This window comes from Vitis vinifera, chromosome 6 (assembly GCF_030704535.1).
Source record: "Vitis vinifera cultivar Pinot Noir 40024 chromosome 6, ASM3070453v1".
In the NCBI taxonomy this organism is placed as follows: Eukaryota; Viridiplantae; Streptophyta; class Magnoliopsida; order Vitales; family Vitaceae; genus Vitis; species Vitis vinifera.
Genome location: NC_081810.1, coordinates 4878315 through 4897461, shown reverse-complemented (window position 1 = coordinate 4897461; position 19147 = coordinate 4878315). Strand labels below are relative to the sequence as shown.

General features: G+C 35.1%; 2 protein-coding genes across 2 annotated transcripts; one reads left to right on the top strand and one right to left on the bottom strand.

The window, feature by feature from the left end:
• Positions 1-1209: 1209 nt before the first annotated feature.
• On the bottom strand, positions 1210-3830 carry LOC100854381 (uncharacterized protein At1g24485). The gene is given in 10 exon segments (XM_059737253.1): positions 1210-1534; positions 1669-1923; positions 2047-2115; positions 2219-2229; positions 2232-2353; positions 2469-2859; positions 2861-2948; positions 3063-3217; positions 3219-3580; positions 3681-3830. Coding segments are annotated over 9 exon segments (1353 nt in total). The 5' UTR covers positions 3742-3830; the 3' UTR covers positions 1210-1534; positions 1669-1829.
• Positions 3831-13749: 9919 nt separating this feature from the next.
• On the top strand, positions 13750-17354 carry LOC100251868 (receptor-like protein kinase HERK 1). The gene has a single exon (XM_010652778.3). The coding sequence runs from the start codon at positions 14403-14405 to the stop codon at positions 16890-16892; it is 2490 nt and encodes an 829-aa protein (XP_010651080.1). The 5' UTR covers positions 13750-14402; the 3' UTR covers positions 16893-17354.
• Positions 17355-19147: the final 1793 nt, after the last annotated feature.

Here is a 19147-nt window from a genome sequence, read left to right as displayed (position 1 = left end):
AAAGAACAAAAATTTACTCCAAAAAGACTCTGAATAGAGAGTGTATTTGAGTACATATGTGTATCTTTTGGTGAAAACCCAATAACAATAGTATTGTATGACTGTGTATTATATTCTCACTTGTATTTTTATTTAATTGTTAAAAAGTGTTTAAGTTGTGTAGTTAGATAAAATAAAAAGTTTGAAATGTTTAATTTAAGGTTTGAATGTTTATTTTGTTTATGATTGAACCATAATGATACCAATTAATCCCATTGGGTGTAAGACATTCTATTGAAAAACGTGGAAATGCCCACTCTTTTCTTCTTAAAACTTTTTAGATACAAACATTATTCCTAAAGACTAATAGGTAGAGTAGGAAGGGCTCTAAAATATCCCAGAAAGTTCTAGAGCAACAAATAGGGTCTCTTGTATTTTGCTTGATTTATTTTGGGACTTGTACTTGTTGAACGGTTTAAATCAAATGTTTGTATCTTAATTTTATTTTGGATATGCTTACTCAAACTGATGGATTGTTATTCTAGACTTGGGTTAAAATCCTTGACAATATTTCATTCCTCAAGTTGCACTTTAGTATTTCTTTTTATATTGGTGAATTGAAACCTTATTTGAAAGAAGTTTTTGTTTTGTTTAAAATTGTGATTTATTTATAAAAATAAAAATTCCAAGATGTTTAAGCTAACTTCTAATTTGGATTTGAAATAGCCCTTAGAGCGATTGATGGAATAAGATAAGATATGATATGTATATCTTAGGATATTATATCTCATAAGAAATATATATTTTTTAAGATGTGATTTTCAACAGAGTATGATATCTTTAAATATAAATATCATATGCATATATATTTATATTTAATTTGTTAAATGAATAAAAATAATAATATGAAATATATATTATTTTTAATATTTAAAATAAAAATTATATCACATTTCTATATTTTTTATTTTAAAAAATAAAATTTCTTTTATGTTTAACAATATTCATGACTAAAATATTTAAACTTTATAAAAAAATTATATTACGGAATTCAATATATAAAAATAATTTATATATCATATATTAATATTATTTTTATAAATATATTTTAGGTTTTCTTTTTTAATCATAAATTTAATTTATAATAAAAGAATTTTATTTTGTAAAATAAATATATAAAACATAAAAAATTGATTAAAAAATGAGATTAACATATTGGGATAAAAACAATAAACAATAAACAATAAAACAATTAAAAAATAAAATAAGATAACTTATTCAATCCGTGATATAATACAATATCTCTTTTTTTATCATATCCCATGTTATAGTTTTAACCTTTGACGTGGGTCGCAGGTCAAGTTCCGAGTTGATCCGAATGTGGGTCGTGACAAGCATAGCCATAGAAAATTTAGCAGCTTTGCTAAGCTTCTATTTCCACACCAAGAGAAAAGTGGGCACGACTACATAGATGAACAAGTTCTTATTCCCCGTGTTGGTGTCGCTTGTCTGACATGACTTTCCAGAGATGCACAAGTTCTTATTCCCCGTTGCACTGATAAACAGTCGAATCATCATGTTATTGATAAAGATCAAAAGATTCAAAGTAGTCCACAAATTTATCTGATCAATCTTTGCATACCACGAAAATAATTACACAGATGAAAGTTAGAGAAACTGTCAACTCACATTAGTTTTAGGTTTTTATTGTTTGAGATTGAGGTGGGCAGAGTCCCGCTGAAATCATTATCCGCCAAATTTCTGGAAAGAAGAGGATGGTTAATCGAGTTATCATATAGTTTTCTGAACAAAAGCACAAAAGAATATTCAATATTAAGAACGTACAATACTTAATTTAGCAATGAAAAACTCAATTGTTTTAGATTGGGCATGGTGCCAAGGTAATCGGGAATATCATCCTCCAAGCTGTTATTGTGCAGATCTCTGCATAATTCCATGGGAAACCCAAAGAAAATGTAAAAACAAAAAAACTAAGAAAAATCCCATCCATGCTTTGCACATATGCAAGGCCTTTGAAGTTTTATCTTTGCCATTTGATGAACTTACATTATTTCAAGGGCATCCATGGAACTCAAATCTGGAAATGAACCATATAGCTCGAAGCCACTGAGATACCTGTATATTTGTGTTCACAAATTAATTAGCCCATACTAAACTGGTAGTGTTTTTCTAGGATATAAAATAAACAGGCCAAGCTAGATCCATGCAATTAACTCACAAAGCTGTTACGATCGAGGTGTAGCATCAGTACTACAATTGACCCAGTCCCATGTAAATGGTGAGGGAGGACAAGGGTCGCCACCCCATTGTCTTAGTATAGGATATAGGACTTGCAGCGAAGCTAACTATTCCACTGAATTTGCAGAAACACAACCAAAAGAAGAAAAGAATAATCAGACTACAGATGATATGATGATATGCATACAATACAAATATCAATTCAAAACAAATTGGGCTTTGGTACCAACCATCATTGCTATCTGTCCCATCAGTTAGCTTATTGCTGATTGAAAAAATTTCCAGGGCATTGATGAGAGGAGGAAGCGTTGAATCAGAGGTAGCCACCAAGGACAAGGTATTATCGGAAGAAGCAGTTAGGTTGGTGATGGTTACTTCCACTACTTTTTGGTAGGGTGGGACGATGGGATTTGAGACAGGCTTGTCATCCAGGTTGATCTTCAAGGATCGCTTCTGGGTTGAATCAAGCGTGGTAACTTCAGAAAAGTAAGCGTTGATATAGATCAGAACTTCAACGGCTGGAAGATTAGTTCCAATAATTATGGACTCCGACGTGCTTAAGGTGGTTATTGCGTTCTGCAGCACAGCTTGTGGAGGAACATCTTTTGCAGTGGTACTGTCAAAAAACCAGTGCATCACTTGTGATCGCAATTAATCCATTGACAGCTACTCCGGGAACCCAATTTCGATCATGTGCATCTCTTTGAAACCTAATAAATCAATCCCCATGATATACATTAATGAATTTTGTGACAAAAAAATAGTTTATATTAAGAAATCAGTAATTCAGTACCTATCTTTAGCCATTCTAAAACTCGGCCTACCTTATAATTTCGTTTGCACCGAAAGCAAACCTCTTTCTCAGAAACAAAGCATAGTTTGAATCCAAAGAACTGTACATGTTTGATCCCAAGCTTGCCATTTCAAGTGCTGATATGAAGGGAAATTGATTAGCCTGTGTCTGAGCAACACATACGTACACTTGTAGTATCTCCCTTTACGGCATATATAGCTTCATGGTGAATGACTAGATCACTTGAAGTCACTACTGTGGCCCAAGGGTTCCCATCAAACTGCAGAGCAAAGGTGGGGGGAGATGACTTGTGGTCATAATTTCCATAGTAAAAGCTGGCACGAACCAGAACTTTCTCTCCTTTCTTAGCTACTAGAGAGTAACAATTCTTGTTACGGCTCGAGAAAACCCTCAAAGTGCCCATCACCTGAGACAACGAATTGCCAGATTGAACCCGTTTGGACTCTCCATTCTGTATATAGGCCTCGTCTCCGATCCACCCTTCATCACTGTAAACAGTGGATGACCCGCAATCTATGCTTAAAAACCCTGCCAATCAGATGTGTAGCATAAATTTTGAACATGCATGGTAAGTATGAATCAACTATAAGGATGAGGAAAGAAAAATTGAGGGTTTGTATTAAGTTACCTGCGAGATTCCCGGACAGGGTAGAAAGGGCTAAAAGAATTAAGATAAGGAGGTTGGCCATGGTGGCTGCCTAAGCTATAGCACTGAGGGAGGAATGGAGATGGTGATGGTGATGATTGAAAGCCTCGACTTTCATTTATTTAGAGTGGATTTTTTACTTCATTTGAGTTAGGGTGCGTGGATTTTTGACTAAGGATCGACTTCAAGTATTCTCGCGTCAATGATAAGGCCGTGTGGGGTTTGGAAGGGAGGAAGTCTTCCTCTGGGGTGGTGTTCACATGCGCTCACCCTCATCTGAGTTTGAGTACTGCTTTCCTCACTGTATAATCTGATATATCTTGATTGATATGATATAGAAAGTTTCTTAATTTTACGTAGTGTTTGATAAAGATGCCGTTGGAAAAAGGTATCAATTTCGAAAATGACTTAGAGAAGTCTAGGCAAGTTCAATTGATAGAAGCCTATCTGATCATTGCTATACATTTCACTTTCTGGTGAACTTCTTGAGCTTTGAGGGGTTGAAGATGCCGAGAGCCTGAAACGGTGCAGAGTGAACGAATCAGACGGTGCGTGTTTTGCAAGTATTGCCAGACAAATGGCGTCAGTATTCAGGATATACGCCTGGCTGAGGAATATGACATCGACTTTTGATGGGCTAAGTCAGTCATCGGGCCTATAAGAAGTTATTGATGGAGATGCAGGGCCCCGGGTATCTCATCGGTGGGTACATACTGCAGTAACTTGCTCAAAGGAGCCCAATTCCGATTTAAATAAAGGCAATTTGTAAGTCACGAATATTTGACTGGAAATTGTGGTGGAGTCGTGGTTACTTTCACACGCAAAAAAACCAGATCAGCAATATATAGTATAATGAACATTGAACAATTCGCAGCCTGATTGTGAATAGTTTCCGAGACCCTGAAGCCATCAGTTCACCACCCAGTTGCAGGAAAAGCCATGAGGCACAGCCCATGCCACTTCAAAGTTCAAAACCCCGCCACGCCAACCTATGTTTACTGGTCAGTGAACCAACAACCAGACTTCTGGGCTAGTCCGGGCCTGGTTGGCACGGATGGATCGAGCCCAATGGTTTGCAGAGGTCTAGCCAAGGTTGAAAATATAGTATTGATGAAATTATTGGTGGGAGGATCTTGCAGAATGTGAATATGGATGAAAATTTCAATAATAATTTGAAAAATATTACTGAATTTAACACCCCCCACCCACCCCAAAAATAAATAAATAAATCAATAGGCAAATTGAATTTCAATACTTAAAATTAATACATTATGGAGTTAGTAATTAAATTCAGACAATTTTAAACATATTCAATTATAATTATGGATGATAAATCATACTAATTACACAGTTTTATTTTCGTAAGTACTCTTGCTAAAATATTGGTAGAAAATAATTAATTTCAGAAAAAACTATATACATGTGTTATTGGTAAAAAAAACAAAAAAAAAATGTAAGATATGAATTGTAAATAATTAAAATACTAAGGATTTGAACAAAAAAATTTCAAATTGTGTCAAAAAAGACATTTTAAAATAAATATTAGATATATATGCCTTATTAATACCAGTGATTTCAAAAAAGAAATCAATACAAAAAACATTTAAACAAATTTTAAAAATATCAATTTGAATGTTATTAAAAAAATTCAATAATTTCAATCACAGCAATTATAAATATGATTATTCAATTATTAATATAATTAATTTTAAAAATTGAAGAATAATTGTTTAAAAAATAGTTTTGCGAATAACAATTGTAATTTTATTAAAAATTATATCACTTGATTAACCTTTTTTATCAAAAGGTTTTGAAAATTGCCTTATTTTTGTTGGTTATTTAAAATTTTCAAATTATTTAATCTTTACATAAAAAATAAAAAATAAGTAAAATGAGTTTGAAGTAATATATAAAAATGATTTATTAATTTTAGATATATTTTTAATTATTTAATTCATTTTTTCTTTTCTTCTAATTTTTCTTTCTATTTTACTTCCCTCACATTTTTCCTAAAATTTTTCGACAACCAAACATAACCTAAGGGATGAAAGAAATATGGGTTTAACTGCAAACTATACTTTTTGTATCATGTATACATTTTCAACTCTCATTATTTGTACTCTAATTTTATTTGTTTATATCATACTTTCATTTGCTTATAGCCTTGTACTTAGGTTCATTTATTTATATCTCCGTTTAATAGCCTAAGTCATACCACATAGATGGAGTAGTATGAATTCCTTGTTTTGTAGTCTATAGCTCTCATTAACAGAATTTAACTAGTCAGGCAATCGTATACTTCGTCTCACATTGAATGTCGGGCTAATTATTGAAGATAACAGTACATCAAACCTATATGAAGTTTTACCGTGAGCAGATAGTATCAATCAAGTTAATTTTGTTCTGATGGAGACCAATTTAAAAAAGAATTAGGGTTGTGTAGACCCTTGTTAGGGTGAAGACCCGGAGAGAGTGGAGTTTGGTTATTCTTTTGAAGTGTGAGGGGGACCCATCCCAACCAGATGAGACGGGCAACCATGAAGGTGGTTAGGAGGCCATGCTGCTGAGGGAAGGAACAGCAAAAAGGGAGGTGATGGCTTGCCCAAGAGGATAGCACCGGCTGCCAAAAGGAAGGGGAGAGGAGGAAAAACGGGAGAAAAACAGGAGGGATTTTTCAGAGAGAGGAGCGGCCCAGACCATCCAGCTAAGGAAGAAACTTTCAGGTTAGGCCACTATGGTTTTCATGTATGTGTTTACTCTCCACGTCCTTCATACAATATCTCATTCTCTTGGATTTTCAATTTTTTTTGAGACGTTTTAGTTTGGAGATCTTTTGTTTTTCTTTGGTCTAAAATCTGAAGAGCTTGTTGCATCTCATGCTCTGTTCTTGTATATGTTCTCTGGTTCTCTTTTATCCACCTTGCTGGACTTATGGATGAACCGACCAAATGGGTTGGACACGTTCTGGAGGGGGCTTCATATTCATTTCCCATTATTATTCTCTGATTCCCCAATGCCACGCTGCCATTGCCAGTGCTCCGGGACCACGCCGCCGCTGCCATAGCCCGCGACAGCGCCGCCGTCTTCTCCTGGAAGGGCGAGATCCTCCAGGAGCTGTTCTCGCGCCACCGAGGCTCAGGAGCTGTCCACCAAGCCTGGAGAATCCATGCTTCGGGCACCGTCGCCGCTGCCGCCGCGGGGAGGTGGCGAAGGTGTAGCAACCAGACGCGGGGAGGGGGGGGGGAAGCTAGGAAGAAGATGAAGATTTGGTTTTTGGGCTTGAGATAAGGCACTAGCCCAATTTTGTGTTTGGTTTTGGCTTTGGGCTTGGGTTTGAATTTGGAGCCCAGGCCCAAGCCTATGCTGAAGATGGAGCCTTGAGGCTTGCCCACTAATGTCTTTAGACTTGGGCTTAAGTTGTGGCATTAGGCCCAAATTTGTGATGGATGATTGCTTTGGGCTTGCCCATGAAAACATTAGACTTGGGCTTGGGTTGGAGCCCAGGCCCAGTTCGTGTGGATGAAAGGCTCTATGCCAATCCTTCAAAAATCCTAAGTTTTAATTTAATTCTTGTTTAAATCATGTTTTCATTAATCAAATCATTATCCCGTATTTGTTATTTATTCAAAGTCCAATCTATCAAAAAAGTCACATGTTTTAATTTAATTCTTCAAATACCTTTTTTTAAATCTCATATTTATCAACTAGAATTATTATCCTATATATTCTCCTATCTATCTATGTCAATCCTTCAAAAATCCTAAGGTTTAATTTAATTATTGTTTAAATCATGTTTTCATAAATCAAATCATTATCTCGTATTTATTATTTATTCAAAGTCCAATCTATAAAAAAAGTCGCGTGTTTTAATTTAATTCTTCAAATACCTTTTTTTAAAATCTCATACTTATCAACTAGAATTATTATCCTATATATTCTCCTACCTATCTATGTCAATCCATTAAACAAATCTCATGCCGTAATTTAATTCTTCAAATACTCGTTTAAATCTTATGTCCATCAAAGGAAATTATTATCTTATACATTCATTTATTTATCTAGCCTAACCCTTCGAAAATTCCATGTTTTAATTTAATCTTTCAAATCCTAAAAACTCTACAATTCAACTCAATCTTATTTTTATCACTTAGAGTTACAATCCCGTATTTATTTAGTTATTTAAAGTCTAATCCTTCGAACATTTCATATTTTAATTTAATTTTCCAACCCTAAGAATTCCACAATTCGTTTAAATTTCCTTTTTATCAATTAGAACCATCATCCCATATTTATTTAAAGTCCGATATTTCAAAAGCCTCAATTTAACTTTCAACCTTAGAAACTCTATTAATCGCCTAAATGTTATTTTCGTTAACTAAAATTCTTATCCCCTGTGTTTTTTTTTTTTATTCATTTAAGGTCTAACTCTTCAAAAACCTAATGTCCTGATTTAATTCTCAAACCCCTAAAAATTCCAAAATTCCTTTTATTCGGTTTAAATGATTATTTTCGTTAATTAGTATTATCATCCTACATTAGTTTATTTATCCAAAATCCGACCCTTTAAAAAGATCCAATGTCATAATTTAATTCTCAATCCTAAAATCTCACTATTTGTCTAAATGTTATTTTTCTTTAATTAGAATTAGTATCCTATGTTCATTTACTTATTTAAAGTCTAATCCTTCGAAAATCCCATATTTTAATTTAATTCTTAAATAATTAGTTCAAATCTCATTTTTCATTCATTAGAATTATCCTCCCCTATTTACCTATCTATTTAAAGTCTAATCCTTCGAAAATCCCACACCTTAACCTAATTTTTCAATAATTCGTTTAAACCTTATTTTCATCTATTAGGATCATTATCCCATATTTATTTTAGTAATTTAATCTTTCAATAATCTGTTTAAATCTTGTGTTCCTCAATTGGAATCATCATCCTATATTCATCCATCTATCTAGTCTAATCCTCCAAAAATCCCACGTTTTACATGTTTTTAATTTAATTCTTCAAATACTTGTTTAAATCATATTTTTATAAATCAAATTATTATCCCATGTTTATTTAGTTATTTAAAATCTAATACTTCAAAAATCCCCTGTCTTAATTTAGCTTCTCAGTAATTCGTTTAAATCTTATTTTCATCAATTAGGATTATTATCTCGTATTCGTCTATTTATTTAAAACCTAGTTCTTAAAAAATCTCTTGTCTTAACTCAATTTTTCAATCCTAAAATTTTTACAGTTCGTCTAAATTTTATCCTCATCAATTAGAATCATTATTTCCATGTCTATTCAAAGTCCAATCTTCCGAAAACCCCATGCCTTAATTAAAAATTCAATCCCAAAAATTCTACTATCCATCTTTATTCGCCTAAATATTATTCTCGTTAATTAGTATTATAATCTCATACCTACCTATTTATTCAAAGTCATATCCTTTAAAAATCCAACGCCCTAATTCAAATTTTCAATTAGAAAAATTCCACTATTTTATTCGTTTGAACATCATTTTTGTTAATAAGTACCGTTATCCCATATTCGTTCATTTATTTATTTCAATCATTAAAATTCAACTCTTCAAAACTAGATTTCCAAATTTAACCTTTAGACTAAAAAAATTCTACCATTCACTTTTATTCATTTAAATATCACCTTTGTTATCATTATTATAAATTCCACGTTTACTTGTTTCTTTCTTCTAAAAATTCCAATAATTAGAGTTCAATTATTCAAAGGCCTGACTTTCAAAATTTAATTTTCAAAATCCCACTATTTAGTATTCATCCGCCCAAATATCGTTTTGATTAATCATTAACATTACTCCATCCTTACCCATTTATGTCTCTTAAAAATTTCAATCATTAGAGTCTAATTCTTCAAAATTCCGATTCCTAAATTTAGCTATTTGAAATTCCAATTGTCCTATCTCCGAACTTAATTTCCAGTTTCCCATGCTCTAATCCCCGTATTTATCCCGCTACTTATTATTATCATTGTCACTATTATTTTATTCATTAATTCTATCAATTTTGCCTTCAAATGATTTTCAAGATTGCCAACTTTTTATAAATCGACTCTCATAATCTCTAATTCTCAAATAACTTACAATTCTGATTTCTTTCAAAATTTAATTCTCAAAGCCCCCAATTTTCGTAACTTAGTTTTCCTCAAAAATCTCGAACTTTCAAATAATCCCTCAAAATCCCAAACTCTTTCAAATTTAATTTGTAAAATTCTCATTCTTACATCTAATTCCTACGAATCCAATTTTCAAATAAACTTTAAAACTCCAATTTTCGAATAACCTCTAACACTCCAATTTTCAAATGAATTTCAGAAATCCAGTTTTCCTTCGAACAATTTTGATTTCCGTTTGGTGATGTATGTGATATGTTTCGTGCTCTATATTGTGCACTAATCCCATTTTTTATGATAGCACATTGCTCATTCGTGGTCCAGGTACGCATCTACTCCTATTCTAGTCATTCTCTACTGCATGTTTTGATTCCTATATGCGCTTAATCAATTTGAGTACTCATTGATTTTCCTATAAATTGTCACGTCAACTTCATTTTATTAGTAGAGACCTGACTTTAGGGACTTAGAGGGGTGCTATGGTCTTTTACTGTACCTTCCCGATAAATAATCTGACCCCCGAGTCCGATCCGATTTTTCGTAGATCACCTTTTTCAAAATGAGGAGTCGCACTTAGGGTTTTCTTTCTTATTTTGTTTACCATTTTAAAAATAAAATAAAAATAAGTAGCGACTACAAGTCATTTTCTTAATCAATAAAAATCATTTTTCAAATCAAAATCGAACTCGTCATCGAGTGGGAAATGCATGAGCCGAAATGCGAGGTCCACAGGTTGGTTTTGAAATAATTCATTGCATTGATGTTTATTAAATCCAATATCAATAAATCATTTTACCCGATACTTGATAGGTAAATAAAATTTCTCACTCCTAAATGAGAAAAGGCAAAACATCCCTGAGTGGTACACGAACCATTTCACTAGAGAGAGCAAAGGCACCTTGAGCCCAATGCAAAATTGCTCCCTTCCGAAGAACATTTCATTGGAGCATGATGATAGTGTCTTATGGTTGGGTTGGCTTGGGATGAAATGCTAAATCCTTTCTATAGGGAAATCCGTTTCACTAGCTGTTTTGTGTATCGCTCATTTTCTCCTTAGCTTGAGCTAGAGTTACGCCACCCAGATTCATTCTTAGAGCAGGCCCATTGGACATCTAACTAGGTCAGATATTCTCCCTCCTCTTATTATAGACTTGGCGCGTATAATTGAACATTGTGTTGGGGAAGAATCTCAAGTTTTCCAAACATGGACTTCAATTTCTAATGACAAAAGCAAATCAATGTTGCAGAGAAAATTACGGTATATTTGGTAAATTTTAAAAAATAGTTTTTAATAACAGTTTTTTAAAACTATTTTTTAATTTTTATAAAATAAAAGTTTGTTTAAAAACTTAAAATATTTTTACTATATTTTATAAATATATTTTATATTTAATATTTTATTTTTAATCGTTTTATATATTTGTATAATTATTTATTAAAATAATCTTAAAAAATCAAGTGAAAACAATATAAAACAACTAAAAATATTTTTTTTAATGACAAACCTATTTTTTGTGGTTTTTATTCTAAAAAATAGAAAATTGTTCTCAAAATTAATTTTCAAATAAACCTTTATTATTTGTATAATTTCTTAATTTTCTTTTTTAGTTTAAGAATATGTTTATTTCTCAGATCCTTTTACTTGTAAATCTAACATAAAATAAAATATCATTTTTCACATGAGTTTTTTAAAATTCCTAAATAGTTAAGATTATGTAGAACTTCTACGGTTCTGTACCCTCATTCAATAATCAATACCTCATTGTACATTTTTAATGGTTCAAATTTGAAGCTCGATAGATGTTGTTTCGAGATTTTAGATTTTTTTAAAACAAATAAAAATAAACCATAAAAAGAAAAAACATTCTAGAGTTAGTAAATAAAAACCAATGTATGAAGTTGAAGAAAGCTAACAATGTTCATAATATAGAGTCTATGCACACTATTGGGTTTGTCGGTTGTCAACGTTGGTAACTCTTGCTAAAAACTTAATCCAAGCCATGCATCCTTTGAGAAATGAGAATAGAGGGGTGATTTGATTTGATGGGTCTCATAATTCCAACATGAGAGTCGTTACTCTGCCTAACGTACGTGTCTACTTACCATATGTCCCAAAGTCTATCTATCGTTTTGGGAATTAAAATGATTGATAAATTTTTTAAAAATATAAAAAATATTTGACAAATAATTTTAACATTTTCAAAAAAAAAATACTTTTATTAAAAATATTTTAAATAAAAATATTAGCAAACACACATTAAATTTTTTGCATTATGATTGATTAATTCACACGCATAACCCTTGGGCGAAGCCACTTTCTGCTCAGGAAGCGCATTTGGAGGGGTAAATGCCTGATTATGCTCCACCCCTGATCCTGTTCTTGTCTTGTGCTACATCTTGGTATATGGTAATTGTCACACTTGGCCTCATTGCCCACCCTTGATCAACCTTTGATGTAGATGCTGTTGACTCGTCTCGCTGTCTCCGTTCAATGATAAATGCCGCGTACAACATTACATCATTTTTTTTAATTAATTAATTCATTAAATCATTTATATTAACTTGATTCTAAATGCTATAATGCTTAGTTGCATCTCTAATCCCTAAATATTGAAGTTTTTCACGGAGAAGACTGAGTCAAACAATTGTTAGTCTGGGATTGCTCTAGAGATGACCTTTATTGATTAAGAATACTATGATTGATTTCATTGCCTTCCCACATTTGGCCTTCACTGAACTATGCATAGAAAGATTGATTCATATGCATCTGTGGTTGGTATTAAGGGGTTGGATATGAGTCACATCTATTAATAATGTTGGAGTTGAAAAGTCCTCATAATCGAGAAGAAGCTTCAGATAGAAGCTCAGTTGCATTATTATAATTAGGGTGAAATCTATTAATTAATGTGACAAAGGAGATCAGACCCTTTTTCAACCAAGAACTTGAACCCCATCAATAATTGATACTTCTGTTTAATATTGGATGTCTCAATCAAATTATTGAAACAAAACTTTCAATAAAAGTGAGTAAATTTGACTTTGTTTTTCAATTTTTGTTCATTGGCTTTGGCCCCCACAAATAATTTTTGCTGGGGAATTGGCCCTTTAGGAGTGTAAGCAAAAGGGTTAGGTTTAGATTTGGCAGGGGTTGAGTTGAGTGGGACTGGAACCAGTTCAGAAGCGGCCATGTTTTAACAGTACCAAGATACTAACTGCCCCACACGCCCCTCCATCCCTCCTCCTAAGCTTCACCTCCTTCTTCTTAATTTTTCTCTTCTTTACTAGGAAAGTAGTTCACCCGTGATTTGTGGGCAAATGGTAGTGGTGGAATACCAGCAAATGTTGGGTGTCAAACCTCGGCTTGAGTTGGCTTGACCCTGAGCCGAATTTTGTAGTTTTCTTCTTCCTTTTAGCTTCTTGGAGTTGAAGCCTCACAATCAAAAGGCTTTGAAGCCTTCAATCTTGGGAATTAGGCTTCAAAAAATTAAGAATCCTAACCTAGGAGAATGGAATTACAACTTTTCAATTGGATTCTAAGTCCATGGCTGGCTTGGGAATTGAAATATATCACCAGATTCAGTCTACCCCATGTGCACAGGTGGAATGAGGATTTCCATTTTGAAACTTATTTGTCTGGTAAGATGGGGTGGTTTTCCACCATACCAAACATTAATTAAAAATATATATTTGGAGACACTATCATATTTTTCGAATATTACCCATGTTTTTTTTAAAATTTTTATTACCAAAAAAAATCTACAAATGGAAAGATATTTTAGAGCCGATCCTTATGTGTAATTATTAAATAATGTTGTCTTGTCATTGTCACACAGTGGAAGGAAAGAAGGAAGTGCTGCCCCACCAATTTTATATTTGACTAAAACTGAAAGGCGACTGGAGGAGCATTTAACTTCGGCTTCAAAGGGAGCGACCCACTGTTGAGTGTTGAGTAAATTCTGTAACTCACTCCTTTAGCCATTAAAGCAAACCCTCTTCTTAAATTTGCCCTATTTTTGAGTTACTTTTTTCCCTTTTTGTTTGTTTCTTTTTTCCCTTTCATTTTCTCCCCAGCGGTGATGAGATTCATCACAAAATATATCCTCCGCCAAAGCCAAGGTCTGCCTTCTATAACTTAGCTGGTTTCCTCATTTCGAATCTTGTTTTTTTGCCTTTTGACTCTGTTTTCTATTAGCACTACTATTATTTTATTTTTTCAATTTGTCAATTTCTTGGGCTGTTTACAAGTTCAAACCAGCTTGTACTTCGATAGATTAATGCATAAAAAGTTGGTTGTTCATCTTCTTCGGAGCCAGCCTTGGGTACTCTATCCAGAAGGGCACACAACTTTGCCTTTCTCTGGCCATTACCAATCTGGGTCTCTCTCTGTTGGAATCTGGTGATCCGAAAGGTGCCATTTTTTCTCTTCTTTGTTCAGTTCTTTCGATGGGTTTTCAATTTCAATTGTTCTTGTGATTGGTCACTAGGAGTTTCTGTATTGCTTTGTTGTATAAACCCTGGATTTCAGTTCCTTAAAGAATTTCTATTTGTTTTCCTGTTTTCTGATGATGGGTTGTGGGAAAATTGGATTATTGGTCATCTGGGTTTCATCAGTATTGTGTTTGGCATGCTGTAGTGGGTCTCAGGATGATTATCTTATCGATTGTGGATCAACCACCAATACTTCGGTGGCTGGTCGCGTTTTTCTTGCTGATACCTCGAGTTACCTTTCCACACCTGAAAAACTTTTGGCCAATACTGCCACGAAATCTGACTCATCCTCTGATGATTTGCCGCTCTACCAGACGGCAAGGATCTTTACTGGAACCTCTAAGTACACGTTTTCGGTCGGGAGCAATAGGCGATACTGGATCCGCCTTTATTTCTTCCCATTTGTTTATGATACCTATAACATGAGCACTGCTAATTTCTCTGTTTCCACCCAAAATCATGTCCTTATAAGCAACTTCAGTCCGAAGGCTGGTTCTGCTATGAAGGAATTCTCTGAAAATGTGACTTCAGATACCCTTGTTATTACCTTCGCTCCTTCCAGCAATTCATTTGCTTTCTTGAATGCCTTAGAAGTTGTTTCTGTACCAAATGAGCTGATTAGTGATGATGCCATCACCATCACGCCGTCAGGGAAGTTCAAGGGTCTTGTGACACAGGCCCTGGAGACGGTTGCAAGGGTGAATATGGGAGGACCAACGGTCACCTCTGAGAACGATACCCTTTGGCGAACTTGGCTTCCTGATCAGAATTTCTTGGTAGAGAATAATCTTGCAACCAATGTATCAAAAATTGGAGCTGTCATATATGCGAAAGGGGGGCCTACAAAGCTTATTGCTCCGGCTTCTGTCTATGGTACTGCCACTAAGATGAACTCAGATGCTAATCCTCAGTACAATTTCAACGTGACATGGGAGTTCGATGTGGATCCAGGGTTTCAGTACCTTGTTCGGTATCACTTTTGTGATATCGTGAGTATATCTCTCAACCAGCTATACTTCAATGTTTATCTGGACTCCTACCTTGTCTATGAGGAGCTGGATCTCAGTACTTTGGCATTTAACATTTTAGGTGCTCCATATTATTTAGACGTTGTCACAGGAACAAGGGTTGGCAGCAAGCTTCGTGTAAGTATTGGACCGTCTTCCATACATACTGAGTATCCTGATGCCATTCTAAATGGGTTGGAGATCATGAAAATGAACAGTTCTATGGGCAGCCTTAGTGGATCTGTGATTGTCTCAAACCCAAGCTCAAAAAAGAATGTTGCAGTGGTAATTGGCGCAAGTGTTGGGGTGTTTGCTGCATTGATATTGGCTGGTGTTTTCTTTCTGGTGTACAGAAGAAGAAGAAAACTGGCACGTCAAGGCCATTCAAAGACATGGATGGCTTTCTCCACTAATGGAGGGAATTCTCACACGATGGGAAGTAAATACTCTAATGGAACAATTGCAAGTGCTGGTTCTAACTTTGGGTATCGAATTCCCTTTCTGGCAGTTCAAGAGGCTACAAACAACTTTGATGAGAGTTGGGTTATTGGAATTGGTGGTTTTGGAAAAGTTTACAAGGGGACTTTAAATGATGGTACAAAAGTAGCTGTTAAAAGAGGAAATCCCAGGTCCCAGCAGGGTCTTGCAGAGTTTCAAACCGAAATTGAGATGCTATCTCAGTTCCGCCACCGCCATTTAGTTTCATTAATTGGGTATTGTGATGAAAAAAATGAGATGATTTTGATATATGAATATATGGAGAATGGAACCGTCAAGAGCCATCTCTATGGCTCGGGTCTTCCCAGTTTGGATTGGAAGGAGAGGCTTGAGATATGCATCGGGGCTGCCAGAGGACTTCACTACCTTCACACTGGCTATGCAAAAGCAGTTATTCATCGTGATGTAAAGTCTGCAAATATCTTGCTTGATGAGAATCTTATGGCTAAAGTCGCTGATTTTGGGCTTTCAAAAACTGGACCTGAGATTGATCAGACCCATGTTAGTACGGCTGTGAAAGGGAGTTTTGGGTACCTTGATCCTGAATATTTCAGGAGGCAACAGTTGACAGAGAAATCTGATGTGTATTCATTTGGGGTGGTTTTGTTTGAAGTACTTTGTGCAAGACCTGTTATTGATCCAACCCTTCCAAGGGAAATGGTGAACTTAGCTGAGTGGGCAATGAAGTGGCAGAAGAGAGGCCAGTTGGAACAGATCATAGACCCTAACCTTGTGGGAAAAATCAGACCAGATTCCCTCAGAAAGTTTGGAGAAACGGCTGAGAAATGCTTGTCTGACTTTGGTGTTGACAGGCCTTCCATGGGTGACATCTTGTGGAATCTGGAGTATGCGCTTCAACTTCAAGAAGCAGTTCTTGTAGGTGATCCTGAAGAAAACAGTACTAATCTGATTGGAGAGCTTGCTCCACAAGTCAACAATTTCAATCATGCTGACACTAGTGTTTCTGCTGCTCAGTTTGAAGTGTCAAGCGTGGACGATCTTTCTGGTATCTCAATGAGCAGGGTATTCTCACAGCTCGTGAAGTCTGAGGGTAGATGAATAATATAAGAAGGCACATCTTATGGGCTCAGCTTCTGTGTTTTCTCACTCACTTCATCTGGTTAAATGGGGGCATTTCCTTTGTTTTGTTGAAGAAAAAAGAAAAGAAAAACGTTAGAATACTTGGATTGCTAAGATCCTGTTAATGTTTTTTCCCCTTCAAAATGATAGAAGCACCTTACTGCCCCATGATGTGGCTTTCTTTGATCGGATTATTGAACAAACGAAAGAGAATCTGCATCCATAGTTTATAGCAATTCACCCTTCAGAGAGGCCTCAGTCTTTCTTAGAGTTTTTTCTGTAATCAAACCGCATGAAACATTGATTTTTTCCTTTTGTACAGGAGGGGTGATAGTTCATTTGAGTTGTTTCACATCATTGATAAGGGTAGTGCATCTCATTTAGTATGTTGTTGTGTCTTGATATTACAATTTTCTATGAAGTAACTTGGTTTTCGATGCATTGTCTACTTCTTCTGCCTATGGATTTGTGTAACCTTATATCTTTTTGAGCTCTTGATCGAGTCTTGATGTCATTCTGCCTTTTATTACATTTATAACTTCTTTCAAGTGATACTGCTTCCATATTGCTGACATAGGGTTCCATGAATCTCCCTAACTGTTCTGTCTGCTAATATGATTTGCTTTTGTCATGGGATGGATTGCTATCTCTTGGACAGACATTTATTAGATGATCTAAGTCCCAAATAACTGGCTCCTCCTTGACTGTTGCTTTAAGCTCAAGTCTCTTAGCCTCTGTCTTCAGGGACCTGGTTCCCATGCCCGTAGGTTGAGTGGTTTAGGAGGGGTTCAAAATTGTTCTGAACACTGCTTGGGTCCAGGATTATTTATGTTCTTCAAGTGTGTTGATTTGTTTTATGGATACATGTACAGTTTTCATTTAGAGCAGCTAGTCTTCTACACTATGCATTCTCTGCTGGGTATGAGTCAGTTTTGAGAGCTTATACAAGGTTTCAATCAGTTCTTTTGCACTCTGTAAACTTGTTAGTGGTACCTTTTCTTGACTGTCTCTCTGTTGACATAGTTTAAATGACATGATAGTCTCTCATGCCAACTCCTCTAGTTTTCAAGGCTTTCAATCCTGAACTTGCTTTTTTGCACAAAGATGGAAAGCAAAGCAAGTTTCCAGGAAAATTACATCTGCAGGCATGTAGGTGGAACAACAAGACAAGAAGTGGACTAGGACCTTCAAAATAGCAGTGAAAGAAGTTAAATTTTGAGTCTGGATTCTGCTGATGCAACAGGTGGGTCCATCTGCAACAAGCTGATGTTTTGGGCTGAAGGGAGCTTGAGCCTTATTTAGGAAAAGATAAATAAGAATACAATGGAGCACACTACTGTCAATATTTATGTGCTGAGCGATTACTGGGTGATCTCTCTCTGAACACCCGGTCTATGCTTCAGCTGCAGATGGCATCGGCAGGTCTCTTTCATCCATCGACTTCTTTAACCCTTCTGGTATTCTCTCCTACCATTCTCCTTTACATCAAACTTACTTAATAGACAGGGTTGTTAAGAGTAGTAGTGAGAAAAGATAGCAACCAGCCGACATGAAATTGTTCCAATTTGTACTCTATTTCATATTCTGCTTGGCTGACTTAGAATAAGATGATGTAGAACGAGTTCAGGTCCATGGAGCAGTTGTGCTCTCTCTTACTTGCCACTTGAATTGACTTCATTTTCTTGGTTCTCATACTATATGCTTTCACATCTGGACCAACGCCAGGTGTCCTTTGAAAACTTGAAATGCCATTTCCAATGCCATGGCCATGGCCATTGACACTTTTGCAATGGGTTCATCTGCCTTCACCATCATTTTTTCCACTGATTAATCCACAAACAATTTATCTAAACTGAAGGGCGCCAGTGAAGCCAAACCCAGATCAGCAATCATTCAAGCATGGACCATGGCCAACCCTTAATTTATCAAGCCACTGAGTGCCCTGAGCTGGATGACAACCCTTCAAGCCATGCCTAATAAGTGATGAGGAAATGATAGAGTTGGACACAAAAAAAAGAGTTCTACCCCTACCCATTAAGGAAAAAAACCAAATAAATCAGAACACATGTAGCCTACCTACTATTCCTTCCCTATTAATCAATTTTATATAAGTTGGAAGCCTGATCTAATACAAGATAGTTAAATGATAATCGTTTTCATTTATGGGTGTTAGAAAGAGAACTGAAAAGAAGAAGTCATTGTTAATCCCATAGACGAAGGAACCCACATCAAGG

Coding starts and splice junctions, on each gene's coding strand:
- LOC100251868 (XM_010652778.3), top strand. CDS start 14,403: ATGATGGGTTGTGGGAAAATTGGATTATTGGTCATCTGGGTTTCATCA.